Here is a 16,692-nt window from a genome sequence, read left to right on the forward strand (position 1 = left end):
CTTTTCTATTCATTCCATGCATTTATATAACAGCTATCATCTCCAGGGATCCCCAAAAAACTCTCTATATATAGGAGGGGCCCTACTTCACCCAGCACCCTCTTGGGTGACCAGCAGCACCACTACACAGCAGGTCAGGGAAACTCAGCACAAACACTAAAATGCTTAAAGTCTGGAGTTCGCAATCATGGTCATTGAGGCTCACACACCTGCTGGTTTCCATTCCAGCCAAGCAAACTTGATTGGACTACTTGCAATTTTTGTTTCTACCCAAAAGTTCAGCTTTTGCTTACAAAGGGCAATAGTTAACAGACGACCTCATACGCAAGTTTGAGAGCTGAGAACAGTGAAACAGATCAAATAAATCCTGTTAAAGTCAATAACGGTTGAATTGTGTCACTGAGAGCTTGGCTGGAACAAAACCCAGCAGGTGTGGGGTCCTGCAGGGCCAGGATTAGGAACTTCTGCTCTAAGTGATAAGGATGGTAAAAGATGTTGCCAAACACAGAGAAAAGTCTGAAGTCAATTAAAACTATCTAAATCTGATGCTACTCTGATGAACAACATGATACTCAGATTGTTGCTAGAAAGAAAAAAAATCTATAGGTGTAAACAAAAACTTTATAAATACCCATCAATTGAAAGACATCTTAAATTCAGGTGCATTTGGGCACATTCATAAGATTACCAAAGAAAACCAGAGTTAGACTTACGTTTTTAAAACCGTTGCAAAACATCCTGCAATATTGCCACACACAATCCGCCTGTGCCTAGCATTAAAACCAGTTGCTACAAGCTTTGATACAACAGTCTCCAAAATAACACATAAAACCAATTATTAAGGCCTTTCCAAAAACCTTTGACACTCTCCAACTACAAAATACCTAAGCCTTACTAAAGCATAGCAATATAATCAAGGCTGATAAAACTAGAATACACCCTCTAATAGAAAAAAACTCAAGCAGTTTAACTTGAGACTTTGGACAGCAGCCTGTGGAAACAGTATTAATAGAACAGCACTTATTAACTGACAGAAGTGACTCTGAATTATATCCTGATCTATTTCAAAATAACCATGTACATATACAGTTACAAATACATATTACTTTGTACAAAAAAACGTGTGACTCTGAAATGCACACTAGAAAACTTCATCGGACACACCTGGGAAAAAATAAAGAATTCCACCTTAGTTCCACAAAAACACTTGCAGTCTACAGCACTGGTGTGAATAGTTTTTCTAAGCCACGAAAAAGAACAACTGGAAAAGTACTCACGTTGTTTCTAGCAACTTTGAAAGCAATTAACAAAACTTTTAGTAAACTCCCTTTAGAAAGAAATACTGTTTAGTCTGTCGTGTCTTTGCCATCTCCCAACTCTGAATTCCGTATACGCATTCACTGCCGGAGGCAAAGTTATATTTATTCATAAAGTCTTTGCATTGTGTTTGAATTTCTAAATGTCCAATTGTCTTTTCATTTATTTAAGTGCTTGGGTGGGATAAAGAAAATTCTCACCGAACGTAAGATGTCCAATACAAAAACAAGATTAATTGCTAGTACTTTATTAGAGCACCGTTTCCAGATAACGAAAGTACATAAAGGTTAGATAAGTCTAAGTACGGGTTTCCGGACCGACACCAGATCTCATAAAACATTCGCACCAGTTATTGATTAGACACCTTTTCCCCGAAACAACACAGTACCGACGGCCAAGCTCGCTCACTCCCCCGGACCCAATCCGTTAACCTGACTTCCACATGGTTTATAATCGCTCTGTTTTAGGCTCCATACAATTAAGGGCAGGTCGTTTCAGACTCGAAAATCTAAATTCGCTGTTGCCTCTCTCAACTTTTAAAGTGACCCTTACCGATTGGTGTAAAAGCAAAAAAGAAACCACCTTTTTTCTTTGATCACTGGCCACTCGTCACCTTTCAAAGCTGCACGCCGGCTTACCTAGTGCAAATAAAATGGGGGCTGTAAAACTGTTGTAGGATCATAGAGGCACACGCTTCGAAATCCGGAATTCCCACACTCCTGCTCGGTTTCTTGGCTTCCACTCCCTGGTAAGTACCGCACAAGCGGGAAGTGCTACTGCCCTGAGCTCGGAAGATCGAATGCTTCAGGAAGCGGAACGGCCGTGGCAGGGCACTTCCGGTGTCAGGTACCGGAACGCATGCGTGCAAGACAGCAATGCTTGGAGAAGAGCTGCTAGCGTTATGCTTTTTAAAACATTGTCATGGATTGGTCCATCTCTTCTGGATTACAACAAGAGGTTATTTTCCAGAGGTTCCCGCCAGGGTTATTACCAATAGAAAAGCAGGATTCGGGGTTAATTCCTCTAGATTATGCACAAGAAATATGTTTTGAGTACGTTTAGTTCTTTGTGACTGGAATACCACCAACGTAGTTAGATTTTATGGATTGTTCTTAATGTATAATTTTAATATTAAAGAAAACATGTATTCACTGGGTTTGTGTATTTATATATGCTAAGCGTATAATATTGTATAATATTGTATATGCCTAATAGTAAATATAATTAGTATTGTAACGCTCCGGGGTTCACGTGGGAACGCGCCCTCAGGTAGGCTCAGGTCGGCCCTCCACCGTCGGGCACTCGAACCCGGGCCTCCGGCATCACCCAACAGGGACCCAGCCTCTTGAGCCAAAGGGAAATCTGCCCGTCAGCCTGACGGCTGAGATCCATGCTATTCACAGGGAAGGGCGGTGACGTCACCGTGCTGGTAAACCGGCTCGAACAACCTGCAATGGTGGCCGTATGCGTTACAATATGTTAAATGGCTAGCTGTAGTGTCGTTTGGATGCGAGGCTGACATTAACGAATCGGTTGATGAACAGTTGTAACTATTGAAGGGAAAAATTGCAAATTGGAATGCAATTAAAGTTGTATTTTAACTAAACATTTGTGACTTTTTTAATTCGAAACTATTTAGACTTTATTTTATAGTCTGATTAAGCAAGAAACCACATAATTATTTAGCCTACACTGCACGTCTACGTTTTAAACTGCAAAAGAACATGTAATAGGTTTATTCCATGCTGGAAAGAAAAATCACAACGTTTCGGCCGTGGAGCCTTCTTCACTAACAAAACACTAACAAAAACCCAAGAAAACCAAATGTATTAATAATAATAATAATAATAAACTTTATTTTATATAGCGCCTTTAAAGGTGGCTTCTCAAAGCGCTTTACAGGATGACAATAACAATAAATAAGAAGACTACAACAATAAATAAGAAAATTTCACAAGACAGGACACAATTATAATTACAACAATACAACAATAACAATAGAGGAGACCGTGGAAGATGGTATTAAGAAGAGCAGAGGGGTGAAGAATGGAACCAGTTAAGTAAAGGCTTTTCTGAAAAGGAGGGTTTTGAGTCTGGATTTGAAGGAGTTTAGAGAAGGTGACTCTCTAATATCCTTGGGCAAGGAGTTCCAGAGCTTGGGGGCATAGCAGGAGAAGGCCCTGTCGCCCATACAATGTAGACGGGCTTGGGGGACAGTAAGGAGGGCAGAATTTGAAGAGCGGAGGTTGCAAGGTGGGGAGTAGGGCGATAAAAGTTCAGACAGGTATTGAGGTGCCAAGCCATGTAAAGCCTTGTAGGTGAGCATGAGGATTTTAAAGTCTACGCGGAATTTGACCGGAAGCCAGTGCAAGGACTCCAGGATAGGAGTAATGTGAACACTTGCACTAGATCTGGTCAGGATTCTGGCTGCTGAATTTTGGACATACTGCAGCTTGTTCAGAGTAGATTTAGATACCCCAGGGAGCAGAGCATTGCAGTAGTCAATTCGAGAGAATACAAATATGTTGATCAGCTTTTCAGCCACAGTTAATGATAGCATAGGGCGTAGTCTTGCGATATTTCTAAGGTGAAAAAAAGATGTTTTGACAGTATGCTGTACATGTGGGTCGAATGTTAAGCCAGAATCGAATATAACCCCAAGGTTTTTCAATTTTGATTGGAGCTCAAGTACAGAGCCATCTACAGACAGGGTTACAGGACTGGCTTTGCGAAGTTGATGGGGGGTACCAATAAGCATGACTTCAGTCTTGTCACAGTTAAGATGAAGGAAGTTTTGAGTCATCCAAATTTTTATGTCAGAGATGCAATTAGATAGAATAGAGACAGCCACATCAGTGTCGGGTTTGGTATGGATGTATATTTGAGTATCGTCAGCGTAAAAATGAAAGCTGAGGCCGTGTGATCTTAAAAGCTGACCAAGTGGGAACATGTAAATGCTGAAGAGCAAGGGGCCCAGTATTGAGCCCTGAGGGACACCAGACTTGACAAGACCAATTTCAGACCTGTACCCATTGAGAGAGACAAAGTGACAGCGATCAGTGAGGTAAGACTTAAACCATTTGAGGGCAGTGTCAGAGACTCCAAACACAGTCTCGAGACGAGAAAGCAAGATGTTATGGTCAACAGTGTCAAAGGCAGCACTGAGATCAAGAAGGATGAGTATGGAAAGAGAACCAGAATCAGAAGCTATTAGGAGATCGTTGGTGACTTTGACTAGGGCGGTTTCTGTGCTGTGAAGTTGACGGAAGCCAGATTGGAGGGGTTCGAAAAGGTTGTTTGTCATGAGGTGGTTATGTAACTGAAGTGTGACAGCACGTTCTAGAATTTTAGAGAGAAAGGGTAAGTTGGAGATGGGGCGAAAGTTGTTAAGATTGTCGAGAGCCATGTTAGGCTTCTTTGGCACTGGGGTAATAGCAGCAGTTTTGAGGACCGTTGGTACAATGCCGGTGCTCAAGGATTCATGTATTATATTGAGGACAATGGGACAGAGAGAAGAGAAACAGGACTGGAATAAAGTGGTGGGAATGGGATCTAAAATAGATGTGGTGGGTTTCATGCGCGTAACTAGTTTGTTTAGGGATGCTGAGTCAAGAAGAGAGAAGCTGGAGAGACGGGAACCAGAGAAGTTGGATGAGGAGGAAGGATGTATGGAAATTATATCCGTAGTGGAGAGAATGTGATGCCGGATGTTGTCAATCTTAGAACTAAAGAAATCTAAGAATGTGTTTACACAAGTATTACAATTCTAAATGCCGTTAATTTTAATTAAGTAAACCAAGGTAACCAAGAATGAGTTTTAATAAAAACGAAATGTATAAACCAAGCCGCACAAATGAGGCTGGAGTGTGCAGGTCCCTTACTTTCTTCATCTCCAACATTGTTACATGCTGTCAGCAGCTGAAAAGTGGCATGCACATTAACTGTGCAGGTATACCATCAGCACTGATCATGGTTTATAGATGTAAATGGGAGAATTTAGTTTCAGAGGCCAGGTCATGTTTTTTTTAGAACCTGTTTGTGCAGGATTTGGTAGGAATGCATATAGGTATCTGTGGTATTTAACAGTCTGAAGTATGCGGATAGTCATACTGTTTAGTTGCATAGCTTTACCTGGGACGACTGGAATTGCACTAAAAAATTGTGTGCAGCAAGAATTGCTTTGCATCACAGTGTCAGAACACAGGAACACATACCCCACTTCTTTCCTGAAAATTGTATTGGTGATCTGATGGCAAGCTGCAACAAGAAATAATACCATGTGTCTGAGCTCTTGTTTTTAATGTTTCAGTGTCAAAATTATTTCTTGTGTGCAAAAGTTTAATCTATCAAAACCTCAAATCAAACATCTGTGATGAATGCAATTAACTGTTTTTTTTAATGCGGTCATTTTGAAAAAAAGGATAAAGAGGTTAGAGCTTTTTTTTATACATGATGTCTACAGAATCCACAGCACAGTTTGGAAATCACTTTTCTAAGCATCACCAGGTTGCTGCGATCTATAAAGCATTACAGGTGGTATTTTTCAATCTGGACCAGAATTGTGCCAGCAAAGGACACTTTGCTTTTAAGAGGTACTGTTTTTCAGAGGACACATTAAATGGATGTCCTTATAATTCGGTCTTTAAATACAGCAAGGCTCTGCAGCAAGCGTAGCATGGTTACACTAGTAAGTTCAATGTAGAATAGGACACAAGATATATGTGGTCACTGCACTTCAGTGGTGGATACACCAAGCCAGCTCTTCTGTGATCCTTTGTGATGAAAATAAAATGCAATGAATGGTCATGTAGATAAAATTGTACATAGAAACACAGCTTCTGGATCCAATTTCAAGCTCTACTCAGTAACACTTCCTGTAAACCTCCAATATAAAAAATAATTAATATATATCAAGATATTAAATGGTATATGGAGATATTTTATTTAACCTCTCTCCCTATACTCCAGTCTTCAAAGGCAAACTGTGCCCACAGTACACAAAAGGAAACTGTAAAGGGTATTGGGCTGGGACATCTTGATGCCAGTTGCTTAAAAGGGTAATTTACTGCCATCTAGTTGTGTTATCTCAGTGATGAACAAACCTATAACACAGCCAGCAAACTGCATTCCCTCCCACAGTATACAGTACTGTTACAGCTTTGTTTGCCATTGTAAAAATCCATATGTACAGTAGCAGCAAATGCTGAAGTACACACAGTGTAACTCCAGTAGCTTTCTTATACAGAAAGGACCTTGTTTAGGTAACATTGGTTTGAGGTTTAAGAAAGTGATCAGGAATAAAAAAAAATTGAATTCTGGGGTGTGAGCTAAAGACGGTGACCTCATTACCATTTTTCTACTAACATTCCACTACAGTATATATACTGAACAGCATTCTTGTTTTATACAATAGGAATGGGATATGTATTTGGGTGAGTTATTCTTAACTCTGTTACATTTGTTAAGGTGTTTGTTGTGAAATTACAAGCTAAATAAATCTGTTCTGAAGAGGGAGAGAGGGGTAACTATTTACCTTTTGCTGTGCTCATCTATCCTACTATCCTATTTGAAATTTTCCAACATTGATAGCTTTTCAACATTCAGACTAGCAATGCTATGGGCCTGTCCTGAAATCACTAGTGGGGAAATAAATGATAAAGATACATAAAAACTGAAATTTTATTTGCAAAATTAAAAAAGGCAAATACACCAAATTCAACAGACTTAAAACCTGTTTGGCCGACAAACCTTTGGAACTTATTTTGCCATCTTTAAAAAGATCCCGAAAGTGTGTACAGTTTCTAAAGGCATTGGTGTACTTTATTTCTGCCAGTGGTATTGACTCCCTTTCACCCAAGAGCCAATTTACATTTGTGTTCCAGTATATGGAATGAGTTTTATTTTAAGTGTACAAACCGCAGATAGGAAGAATCGCAGTGTGTAATTGGTTAAGTTTCTATTTGATATCCTTCTGCCAGCCTAACCAACTTTAACGGTCTAATTCTTTAACTCTGAACACATCACTGGGGTAAATACCAGTCAGTGAGGTCTTTTCAGTTTTCAATTTGTTTTTTCTTCTGTGTTAAATCCAAGAAATGAGCCACTTCCATTACATAAAAAACTGCAGTCTGTAATAGCAGAAGTTTTGGTCCCTTCAGAGGCAGCAAGTAAGCCGAGTTGGTCCATAGCCTTGCTCCAAGAGTGGGGTGGATACTCTTAGGCAGTTTCCAGGTCACTGCCATTATCTGCCCAGAACGGTAGCCAGCAGAGCCATCCTGATGTACATGCCATTCTCAGCCTGCCTGAAGTAGGCAGCACGAGGGTCTGTGTCCACTTCAACACTACACATCAGAGACAGAAATAACAACCTTACTCAAAGGCTAATGACACAACCATTAAATAAAAGATCCATGCATAAAGAAAGGCATTATGGTCACAAAAAGGTCTGCATCAATCCGATTAAAAATAATACTTTTGAATCGGAGTGATGGACTAGATCAAATGGTAACACGCACACAATTACAGTGAAAGTCAAACCATTAAAATAAGCATTACATTAAAGGTCAAACTAACATGTTAAAAAAAATACAAATCGGGATTAATGTGAAATTCAGGCACTTAAATTATCTGTAATCAAGCAAGATATTATACTTGACCTTTTTGCTGTTCGATTTACAAATATCAAGTAAACAAAAGTAGAGGATGCCCCTTCCAGGGCTCTCCTCAAAGACCGGAATAATGGTGGCAAGTCAACAAACATTAAACAAAGTTTCCTGTTGCCTTGATGAGGAACATCAGTTTGATGATGAATCATTCACTCCACCTGAAACAGCCATGATCTAGGGTCCAAGGGCCAGTATGTCTGCAGGTGTTCCAGGTTTCTTTAAAGCACCAGCATCTGAAGAGCTGGGAGAGGCTCTTAATAAGGTTCAATTCAGCCAATAATGAGTAAATTCTGCCCACATGGCCTGAAAAGAAACAGACCCTCCAGGACCAGGGAGCCTGAATGGCATTATCAGGACACTCACCTGCAGATTTTGCTACGGTGCTGCTGGGCGGCGTGTCACATTGACACCCCTCATCATTACTTAGTTGCTCTTGCTGTTGCTCTGCTCTACCAATCCTTGTGGTAGGTTGGTGTGGTAGGTTTATTTTTCACATCTTCCACAAAAGCATAACTTGACCATATGCCTAATCAACCCAAGTATCTGTCATCAAAACAGCTACAGCAATAAGACTTGTTTTGTTTTTTTTTCTGATCTGCTTCAAATAATGTTGTGGCCATGAAAGGGATGAAAAGAAAAGTGGACATTTTGTGAAGCCCCCCAAACCAGTGTCCTACCTGATCTCATTCACCCTGGGCAAAGGATGCATTACCACCATCTTCCTTTTAGCTCCAGTCATGATGTGTGGAGTCAAGATAAACTGCCCAAAGCACTGCAGAAAACAATACACTGTAGTCACTTTTGGGGCCTAGATCTACGTCAGTTCAAGAAACAAAAAAAATCGAATTGCTTCCTTCCTCTTTACAACAATAAACTGTGTTGTCCATGTTTACAAAAACAAGAAAGTGACACAAGCTTGAAACTGCAAGGGGCACACCGCATTTTTGTTCCTCCGTATACAGTAATTCCCTAAATGATGTATTCCCACTTAGTTCATTTTCACAGTGAAATTATACATTTTAATGGAAATGTTTTTAATCTGAAGTGTCCATCTGCACAAAAATATCGAAAGACAAACCACTTTGTGAAATGAAAATTGTATCTTTACTGAAGTATATGTTTCAAGCAACCAACCAACTATAAAAGACCCACTGCAGAAGAATACTATATATACAGTAGTACATCTAAGAAGTGTTGAATCTTTTTCCATATCAAACAGATTAATGATTTAATTGACTACTCAGACTGAAACATAAAAACATAAAACACTTGACCCTATTAAGAAATTAGTATGAGACCCTTTTTAAAGAGGTAAGAAGGCAATTAAATTCTTACAGCGTTATATTCTTCTTCTGAAGCAAACCTCTCCTTCTGAATCCTGGTCATGTACAGCACATCTGTGTCAGGGAGTGCCTCCTCAATGCTATCATATTCCTCCTGCACGAGAGGGAAGGAAAAGAAGATAATGTTAAGAAAAAGCATGTGGAACTTCAGCACAATTGTCATTAAATGGTAATTTCACTTACATCCTGGCTATCAAACAGAAGAATAATATGCACACAGACAGTATCACCATCAGGAGGTAGTTTTGAAAAACAAGCTTAGCCAATACCTCTGAAGTGAAATAAAAACATCTAAGGGATGTAAGTAATTCAGACGGAAGATGAGGCAATGTAGTCCGACTTAATATCCATTGGCGATTGTCTTCCGTCTGAAGTCCTTACGTCCCTTAGATGTCTTTACATCACTGACCAATGTTTGGCTAACGCTATGCTATGGTTCTGTCCATTTCCCCCTTGTCAATTCAGAACACTGCATTTCAATGAGGAAATATTGTATGACTTGTAGATTAAAAAATCAAGACCAAAACAAACATTGGTTTTCTGCCTTGCTTTAAATCTTTTAAGCAAACATGATAATCTAAATTCAGAACACAGACACTGTTCAACTGTGCACTAGATACAGGTAGTTGAGAGTGTAGTAAAGAAATATAGAGTGCACAGATATGCAGAAATAACATAAAACCTATGACCAAATTCTATTTAACCTGAAATGCATATCAATGCTACAATTATGTTTGATGAAAGAGCTACAGAATAAAGTCTTCAAGAGTGTCAGTTGTTCTGAACTGACTGTGGGTTCGTGAATTTTTTATGTCCACTTCTCTGAGTTTTTTTAGTTATCGTTGGATATCAAATTAGGAATGTGAAGTAAAAAATAACAGTTTAAATAGACACTGAGGCTATGAGATGAAGGGTTTTGCTTTGGTAACTGATTTTACAACTTTATCTTAGTTCCCTGATGAGATGGCATGGGTCTGATATAGCCATTACATATATATATAGTTATCAGAAGAGAAAGAGTTCCAAACTAGTTTTCACACTAACCCAAGAAATCTGTACTGACCTCGCTTTAAGGACCTGGATTTAAAATATTATCAAAATTGCCCATTTTAAACATAACCAACACATGTTCATAGCAGAAGGGTGAGAAGACAACACATTTACCCCCTTAAACAGATTCTCATTTAACAAAAACACAGTAACACTTCTGTTTAGGGGCTACAAATACTATTTCAAAATTCTTAACTTAAGAAGACTAATAGCTTTAAAATATTACGGAAGGATCAGTAAGCATCAAGCTAAAAAAGTACATGTTTATTATCAGATATCAGATTCTCAGAAATATAAAAGCTTTATTAACGAATCTGTAACTTAATAATGTTGATAACTGTTCTACATTTAAGAAGTGCAATTTTAAACCCCTAGATTAAAACATCCCAGAATCATTAATCATTAAAAAAATGAGTGTACATTAATGAACTATACATACAGACACTACAATCCCTGCTATAGAGACATAACTTCTATTGTATGAAACAGAGGACATTAGTACCCACAATTAGGATCTGTGAATCCAGCTGCTGGCTGTCTTTTTTAAGCCAGTGACAGCTTCAGTCAACAGCCAGTCTAAACATAGTAATGGGAGACCTAGTATTGTGCTAAAGAGGCCTTTCAAAAACCTAAGGTTGTAGGAACATCTGTAAAGAATATAGGCTAATAATACATTAAATGAAACTCAGGTCAGAGTTGAAACAAAAGAATATTCACCTGCTTGATGCCTTTGGAAGCTACATAGTTGATGATGTCAGGAGGCATGTGCAGGTTCTTGGGAGCCACATAGCGCAGAGTAATTCTGTACTGAGTCAGCAGCCTGGCCAGGGAGTGGACAGTTCGACCATGTTTCAAGTCCCCAACCATCGTGATCTGAATATTGAATGAACAGTCAAATCCTGTCTGCAAGGGCCCTCAGTCCTTTACAAGGCAATATACTACTATATACTATACAATATACTCTACGATAGAGCTCTAGAGATTGGACAACGTTCTAACCCTTTGCCAGGACATACACTTCTGTACAATGTCTGATCCTTCACAACTGACCGATCATCCAGTTCCCCATTATTTTTCACATTCATTCTTCTATATTAATAGCTAGGGGTCTGCTTGCAATGTGCCTACTGGATATTAATTTGTAGATAAACTACCTTTCCAGTGACCTGTAATATTAAAAGCATAGTTTTCTATGTGGATGTGTACATTTACTGCATCAAATCCAAACGTAACAATGTGCATGTCCAGCAACACTGACAACAAACCTTGCCACGACTACACTGTGCAAGCAGACTGATTTAGGAGAAAAAGTCAAAAGCAAAAAAACAAAAACAAGGAGTTACCGGTAAAAGGCTGAACAACCAGAAAAAATAATTTCAGGCTTCCTCAGATGAAATAAACATACTATTATTTCTCCAGACAGGAAGGCCGAGTTGAGCTGGAGCGTGACCTACCGTCATGCCGTTCACAGTTCCCAGCTCCTCTCGGATAGTGAATATATCCAGCAGGGCTTGTGTTGGGTGCTCGCCCACACCATCCCCAGCATTGATAACAGGCTTCCGACAATGCTTAGCTGCAGTCTGCAGGGATCAAACAGCATTGGTGTCCTGCAGATCAGCTATCTGTCACTTTACGACTGGCTTTTATGAGCGCATCACCTCATCTGACTTACAACCTAACACCTAATGAGTATAACATATGATACTTAACATTTTTTTTCTTTTTTTAAAACTTATGATCAAAAATGAATACAATTTTGTTTACTAAGTGTTGTCAGATATAATCTCCTTTTAAACTCTACACCTCAACTGCTGTTAAACACAAATAGACTGCAAATAATCACACATTATCACGAAGCATGAATGGATCATACCCCTAGTATGCTACACTACTGACTGGAAAATTGGTAATGGAGTGCTTTATGAGAAGCATAACACATGTGAACTAAGTTATTACAGACCAATAAGTCTCCCGTCAATTATATAACAAGGTTATGAAAACGAATTTAGAGAATCAGTTTTATGGTAATAAGATTGCAGTCAATGTGGATTTAGAAAAGGAGGTTTCACTTGTTAGTATTCTTTAAACAAGCAGCAACATTAATGGATACAGAGCATATAATATACTATATGTAGACTTTCAGAAGTATTATGACAGTTAATCTTGAATGAGCAATTCTCAAATTGCAGGCTCTAGGCTTTTCAAGGAAATATTTTTAAATTGCTATCTCGTTAAAACAGCACAGATAAGGAGTAATGCTCAGACTGGGGCGATGTAATTAGTGGAGTACCACAAGGATATGCATTTGGACCACTGCCCTAACTACAGTTTATGTCATAAATCTAGATTCTGGTAAAGCTAGCACAATTCAGGGCTGTGCAAACACCTGGCAGTAATTAGACTGTAAGGTGTTATCCTTTTTAGCCCTTAAAAGGGAAGATTAAGAGGAGCAATGATTCAAGTATATAACATCCTCAAACACTGAAAAATAAAACTCACTTCATTAATGAACTCATCAACTATGAGAGTCGGTGCAGCTGACAAACAGAACACGAAGAGGAACTGCATTTAAAACCGAAACAAGCTCGTTCGGCTGTGGTCAGGAAGGAAACACCCTGGTTTTGCTCCAGAAGTGGGTGAGATTCTTGGATCAATATACTAACAAAACAAAATCAAAAAAAGGGTAGATCCTCTAACTTGTACTTGTTCTTATGCATGTTCTAGCTGAATCTGGTTAACATTGTTTTCTTGCTAGAGACCTTATAGTTTTATCGTATCGCCTCTCTACTCCTCACCTCAACAGCTCCAGGCTGGGGATGACGCAGCACCAGCACATCAGCATAGCAGCTCATTGTCTGCACAGAGTCGCTCAGGGACTCCCCTTTTTTACTGGACGAAGTGGACTCCGAGAAATGAACCACAGAGCCTCCCAGTCTGTGCATGGCCGCCGCAAACGAGCTGCTGGTGCGGGTGCTCACTTCATAGAACATGGAGGCCATCACCTTACCCTGCAAGGCAAAACAAGCTTGATTACACACAAGACTGGTGGAGCCTTCAGTGGCTGAACTGACAATTTTTTACCCTTATAGCTTAATTTACAGTGTACAGCATTACCGTTTACAATTTCAAACACCCGGTTTCACACCAGAAGGGAATCAGCTTTTACAAATATATATAAAATAAATATATAAAAGTAGCACACCAGATATAATTTTAATCGCAATGTCACTTCATTGCTTTTTTTTTAAATCAGCAACACTAGAGGCCTATAAAGTATGTCATAAAATGAGCACACTAGCATTTGAATGAAGAAAGTTTGAAGCTTATTTTGAATCACAAAAATATATAATTTTTTTTACAGAAGGCAAATAAATTCCCATTTTATTTTCCAGTACAAAAAATGCTCTGCTCTCCATGGAGAATGCAAAGTAATTGATGTCGAAGTCGTCTGGAGAGCTCTTTCAACTGGCAGTCTGATTCAACTTAGCTATTACCACATTGCAAACAAGGACATTCAAATGATTTTTTTTGGTCCAGTTCTCAGTATAAAATAATTAATGCACATTAGCTCAATTTCAGAGTGGAATCATCAGGGTGATAGGTTTTCAGGTGTATAACATCTATATAAATGACTTTTAGAAATAAAATCAATAATTGGCTCAATCCATATTGTGACCATTTTAGAACGGCATGTTTCCATATAAGCCAAAATACTTTTAAAATATCCATCAATCACTGAACATTTAAAACATCTTCTGGTAGACATTTGTATAGATATTTTCATATTTTTCCATAGCAAGAAAGCAAAAATTCAAAGAAATAAAGTGGAGATGTGTTATTTACCAAAGTTAAGTAAAGGATGACAGATTGGATAGAGCTTCAAACTGCTACCTGAAGGCTTTGGTTGTGGTAATTTTTACTTAGGAATTAAACAGGGTAAATACAGGTTTAGAAAGTTTAGAAAATTAATTTGTTTACTGGGGACATAGGGATGCTGCTGTCCACACAAATGTTAAGGGTTAAGAAGGAGATTCAAGATCAATGTTTCTGAACTTTCACTAAAAAATACAAATAGCCGCTTGATAAAATCTTAGGCCCTTACCTTCAAAATATCCAGACTTCTCTCTTTCTGCACCATCAAGCGAAGGGTATGGGCCACATTGAACAAGTGGGACATCTGACAGGAAAACACAGGTTATTGCACTGAACAGGTTACATTTGCAACCTGAACAAAAGATTGTCTGTAGAAGGGCTAATATACTCAAAACATCACACACCTATAAGGAAAGAATTTCTAAATCCCCTGCTAAATATAAACATCCCCTGAAAAAAATGGCTTCCTATTTACTATACAAATCCTAGATTGCAAGTGGGCATACTTCTGGAAAGATTCCCTATCAGGCTAGCAAAGGAGCTAAATAATCCGATGTGCAAATCCAGTGAGCTGGTCAAGTTAACAAGGGTTACCTGCTCCTTGGTGAACTGCTGGACAGAAAGGACGTGCTGCCCAATGAAGGGATGCAGGAGAGGAGAAGTCTGCAGGTGACTGACACTTTGGTGTCCTATGGTCTGAGGGGACAGGATACGACCCAACACAGGATGATGAGAGGCGCCATCCAGGGAAAGAGAGTCTGTTCCAGGCAGGGAAAGATTTAGAGAAAACAAGAGTTTTTCCTTTTAGGAACACTATTTTTAAAGAAAACCTAAAACTGGAAACAGTGTTATAGTTTTTCTGGATCTTAGAAAACCCCCTCCACCCCACCCCACCCCAAGCTACTGCTTTTCACAATACTGATGGTGCAACTCATACAGATTCCATCTTAAACAAGTATGCGATGGAGTCAAACTAAAATATTTTTAAAAGCACTGCAAATGATTAGGTTGTTAGAAAAGCGTTTATTAAACAAAATAATTGCATTTCTTTCCCAATCTGCATCAGTAGAACTCCTCCAATTACCATTGCACAAATGTTGCTAGACGTAGAAGAAGCAAGCTATATAACCATCTAGCGACAAAAACAACAGGTATTAGCATTTAAGGAGCAAATGGACATAATTTATAAGGCCATAAAGAAACAAAGAAGTTAGTATCTCAGCTAAAACGGAGCTACAAACAAACAGCAAACCTTGATCAAAAGATGCTCTTATTGGTTTCTCCTTTGCCTCCTCAGCTGTTTAAAAATTAGTACAGAAAATTAAAATACACCAGTTAGTGACAATAACAAATGCAACCAAAAACTCTGTTGTTCAGCAACTTTGACCTGAGCCAATAGCATGTGCACAATTAATCTGGGGGACTAAAGATCAGATGTACTAAACAAAGTTAACTGTACTATTGCACTAACAAAAAGTGGACACTGGCCGGTCATGACCTTTGAAAATTATAAGTACTATAAAGTCTCTGCACTATAGGAACTTGAATCACTGTCACTACTGGGCATTTTCTATTACTTTCAATACAAACAACCCCAAGGGCTAGATGTGAAACTTTCCCCTTAAAAGAAATATGACAATGATTTGTTCAACAGACTTTCAGCTTTATTTTCAAAAAAATATTAAAATTAAAATCTGTAATAGAACTGAAAACAACTCAGGAAGGGTTTATATTAAGTAGATTTGGCACAGCTGTAATGAACGCCAGTGGGTCATAAGATACTGGACTGGGACTGTGCTGTAGACCTGTCTCTATGATTATTAAACTGGATAATATGGGTAAAATGGAAATAAGTTCTGCATTTTCACTGATCTTTATCTTGGTAACAAGATGAATCTGCCTTTGGTGAAGAACGGAAACTGACAGAAATCAAGACTGGTGAGGTTGGATCACACTGATGCAAAATGTATAATCATGCATCATTACAATAAAAACCTGATGTATCATATACCAGTGTTTCCCAACTAAGGTGAAGCATAGAATTTTGGAATAGCCACATAGGAGAGAAAAAAATGTTGAAACCAATCATTGTCCGCACTGTAAAGGTTTCCAAAATTGAACATGTTAATTTTTTTCCAAATCATATTGAAATTGAGAAAAAAAATCTAAGAAACATGGAGTTACTGTACAGACCGTTACAATCAATTTATGTAAACTAAGACCACCTTGGACATTTTATTACACAGAGGAGAGGTATACTGCACAAAACCTATTATTTAAACATCTGACTGGAAAGCATTGGGAAACAATGATGTAGATACCAAGCGAGGTAAGCATTAGAAGAACATTTACCTAGACAGAATAAATTATATAAGAAAAGATCTCAAAGAGAGTGCATTCACAAAACACCAGGCTAGTGTCAAACTGATTTTCACACCGTTTAA

At 38.6% G+C, this 16,692-nt stretch overlaps 2 protein-coding genes across 11 annotated transcripts in view; both read right to left on the minus strand.

Moving 5' to 3' along the window:
• The window catches only part of dnajc5ga (DnaJ (Hsp40) homolog, subfamily C, member 5 gamma a), a 31,300-nt gene extending 29,143 nt beyond the window's left edge, over positions 1 to 2,157 (minus strand). For 3 of the 8 annotated variants that reach the window (XM_015345520.2, XM_015345566.2, XM_015345555.2), the window contains exon 1: positions 1,956 to 2,155. The gene's annotated coding sequence lies outside the window, so the exon portion shown is untranslated. Of the gene's footprint in view, positions 1 to 1,869 lie in introns of all 8 variants that reach the window. The other 5 variants (XM_015345587.2, XM_015345577.2, XM_015345533.2 and 2 more) reach the window with 4 other exon arrangements.
• A 4,821-nt stretch (positions 2,158 to 6,978) lies between these two features.
• cad (carbamoyl-phosphate synthetase 2, aspartate transcarbamylase, and dihydroorotase) overlaps positions 6,979 to 16,692 on the minus strand; it is a 51,164-nt gene continuing 41,450 nt past the window's right edge. For 2 of the 3 annotated variants that reach the window (XM_015345174.2, XM_015345179.2), the window contains 9 exons: positions 15,501 to 15,545; positions 14,843 to 15,006; positions 14,478 to 14,552; positions 13,171 to 13,383; positions 11,830 to 11,955; positions 11,093 to 11,248; positions 9,318 to 9,419; positions 8,660 to 8,754; positions 6,979 to 7,658 (listed from right to left, as the gene is read on the minus strand). In XM_015345174.2, coding sequence (XP_015200660.2) covers positions 7,559 to 7,658; positions 8,660 to 8,754; positions 9,318 to 9,419; positions 11,093 to 11,248; positions 11,830 to 11,955; positions 13,171 to 13,383; positions 14,478 to 14,552; positions 14,843 to 15,006; positions 15,501 to 15,545 — 1,076 coding nt within the window. In that variant the 3' untranslated portion in view covers positions 6,979 to 7,558. The remainder of the gene's footprint in view (positions 7,659 to 8,659; positions 8,755 to 9,317; positions 9,420 to 11,092; positions 11,249 to 11,829; positions 11,956 to 13,170; positions 13,384 to 14,477; positions 14,553 to 14,842; positions 15,007 to 15,500; positions 15,546 to 16,692) is intronic. The other variant, XM_006625756.3, reaches the window with a different exon arrangement.

Source organism: Lepisosteus oculatus, chromosome 2 (genome assembly GCF_040954835.1).
Source record: "Lepisosteus oculatus isolate fLepOcu1 chromosome 2, fLepOcu1.hap2, whole genome shotgun sequence".
Classification (NCBI taxonomy): domain Eukaryota; kingdom Metazoa; phylum Chordata; class Actinopteri; order Semionotiformes; family Lepisosteidae; genus Lepisosteus; species Lepisosteus oculatus.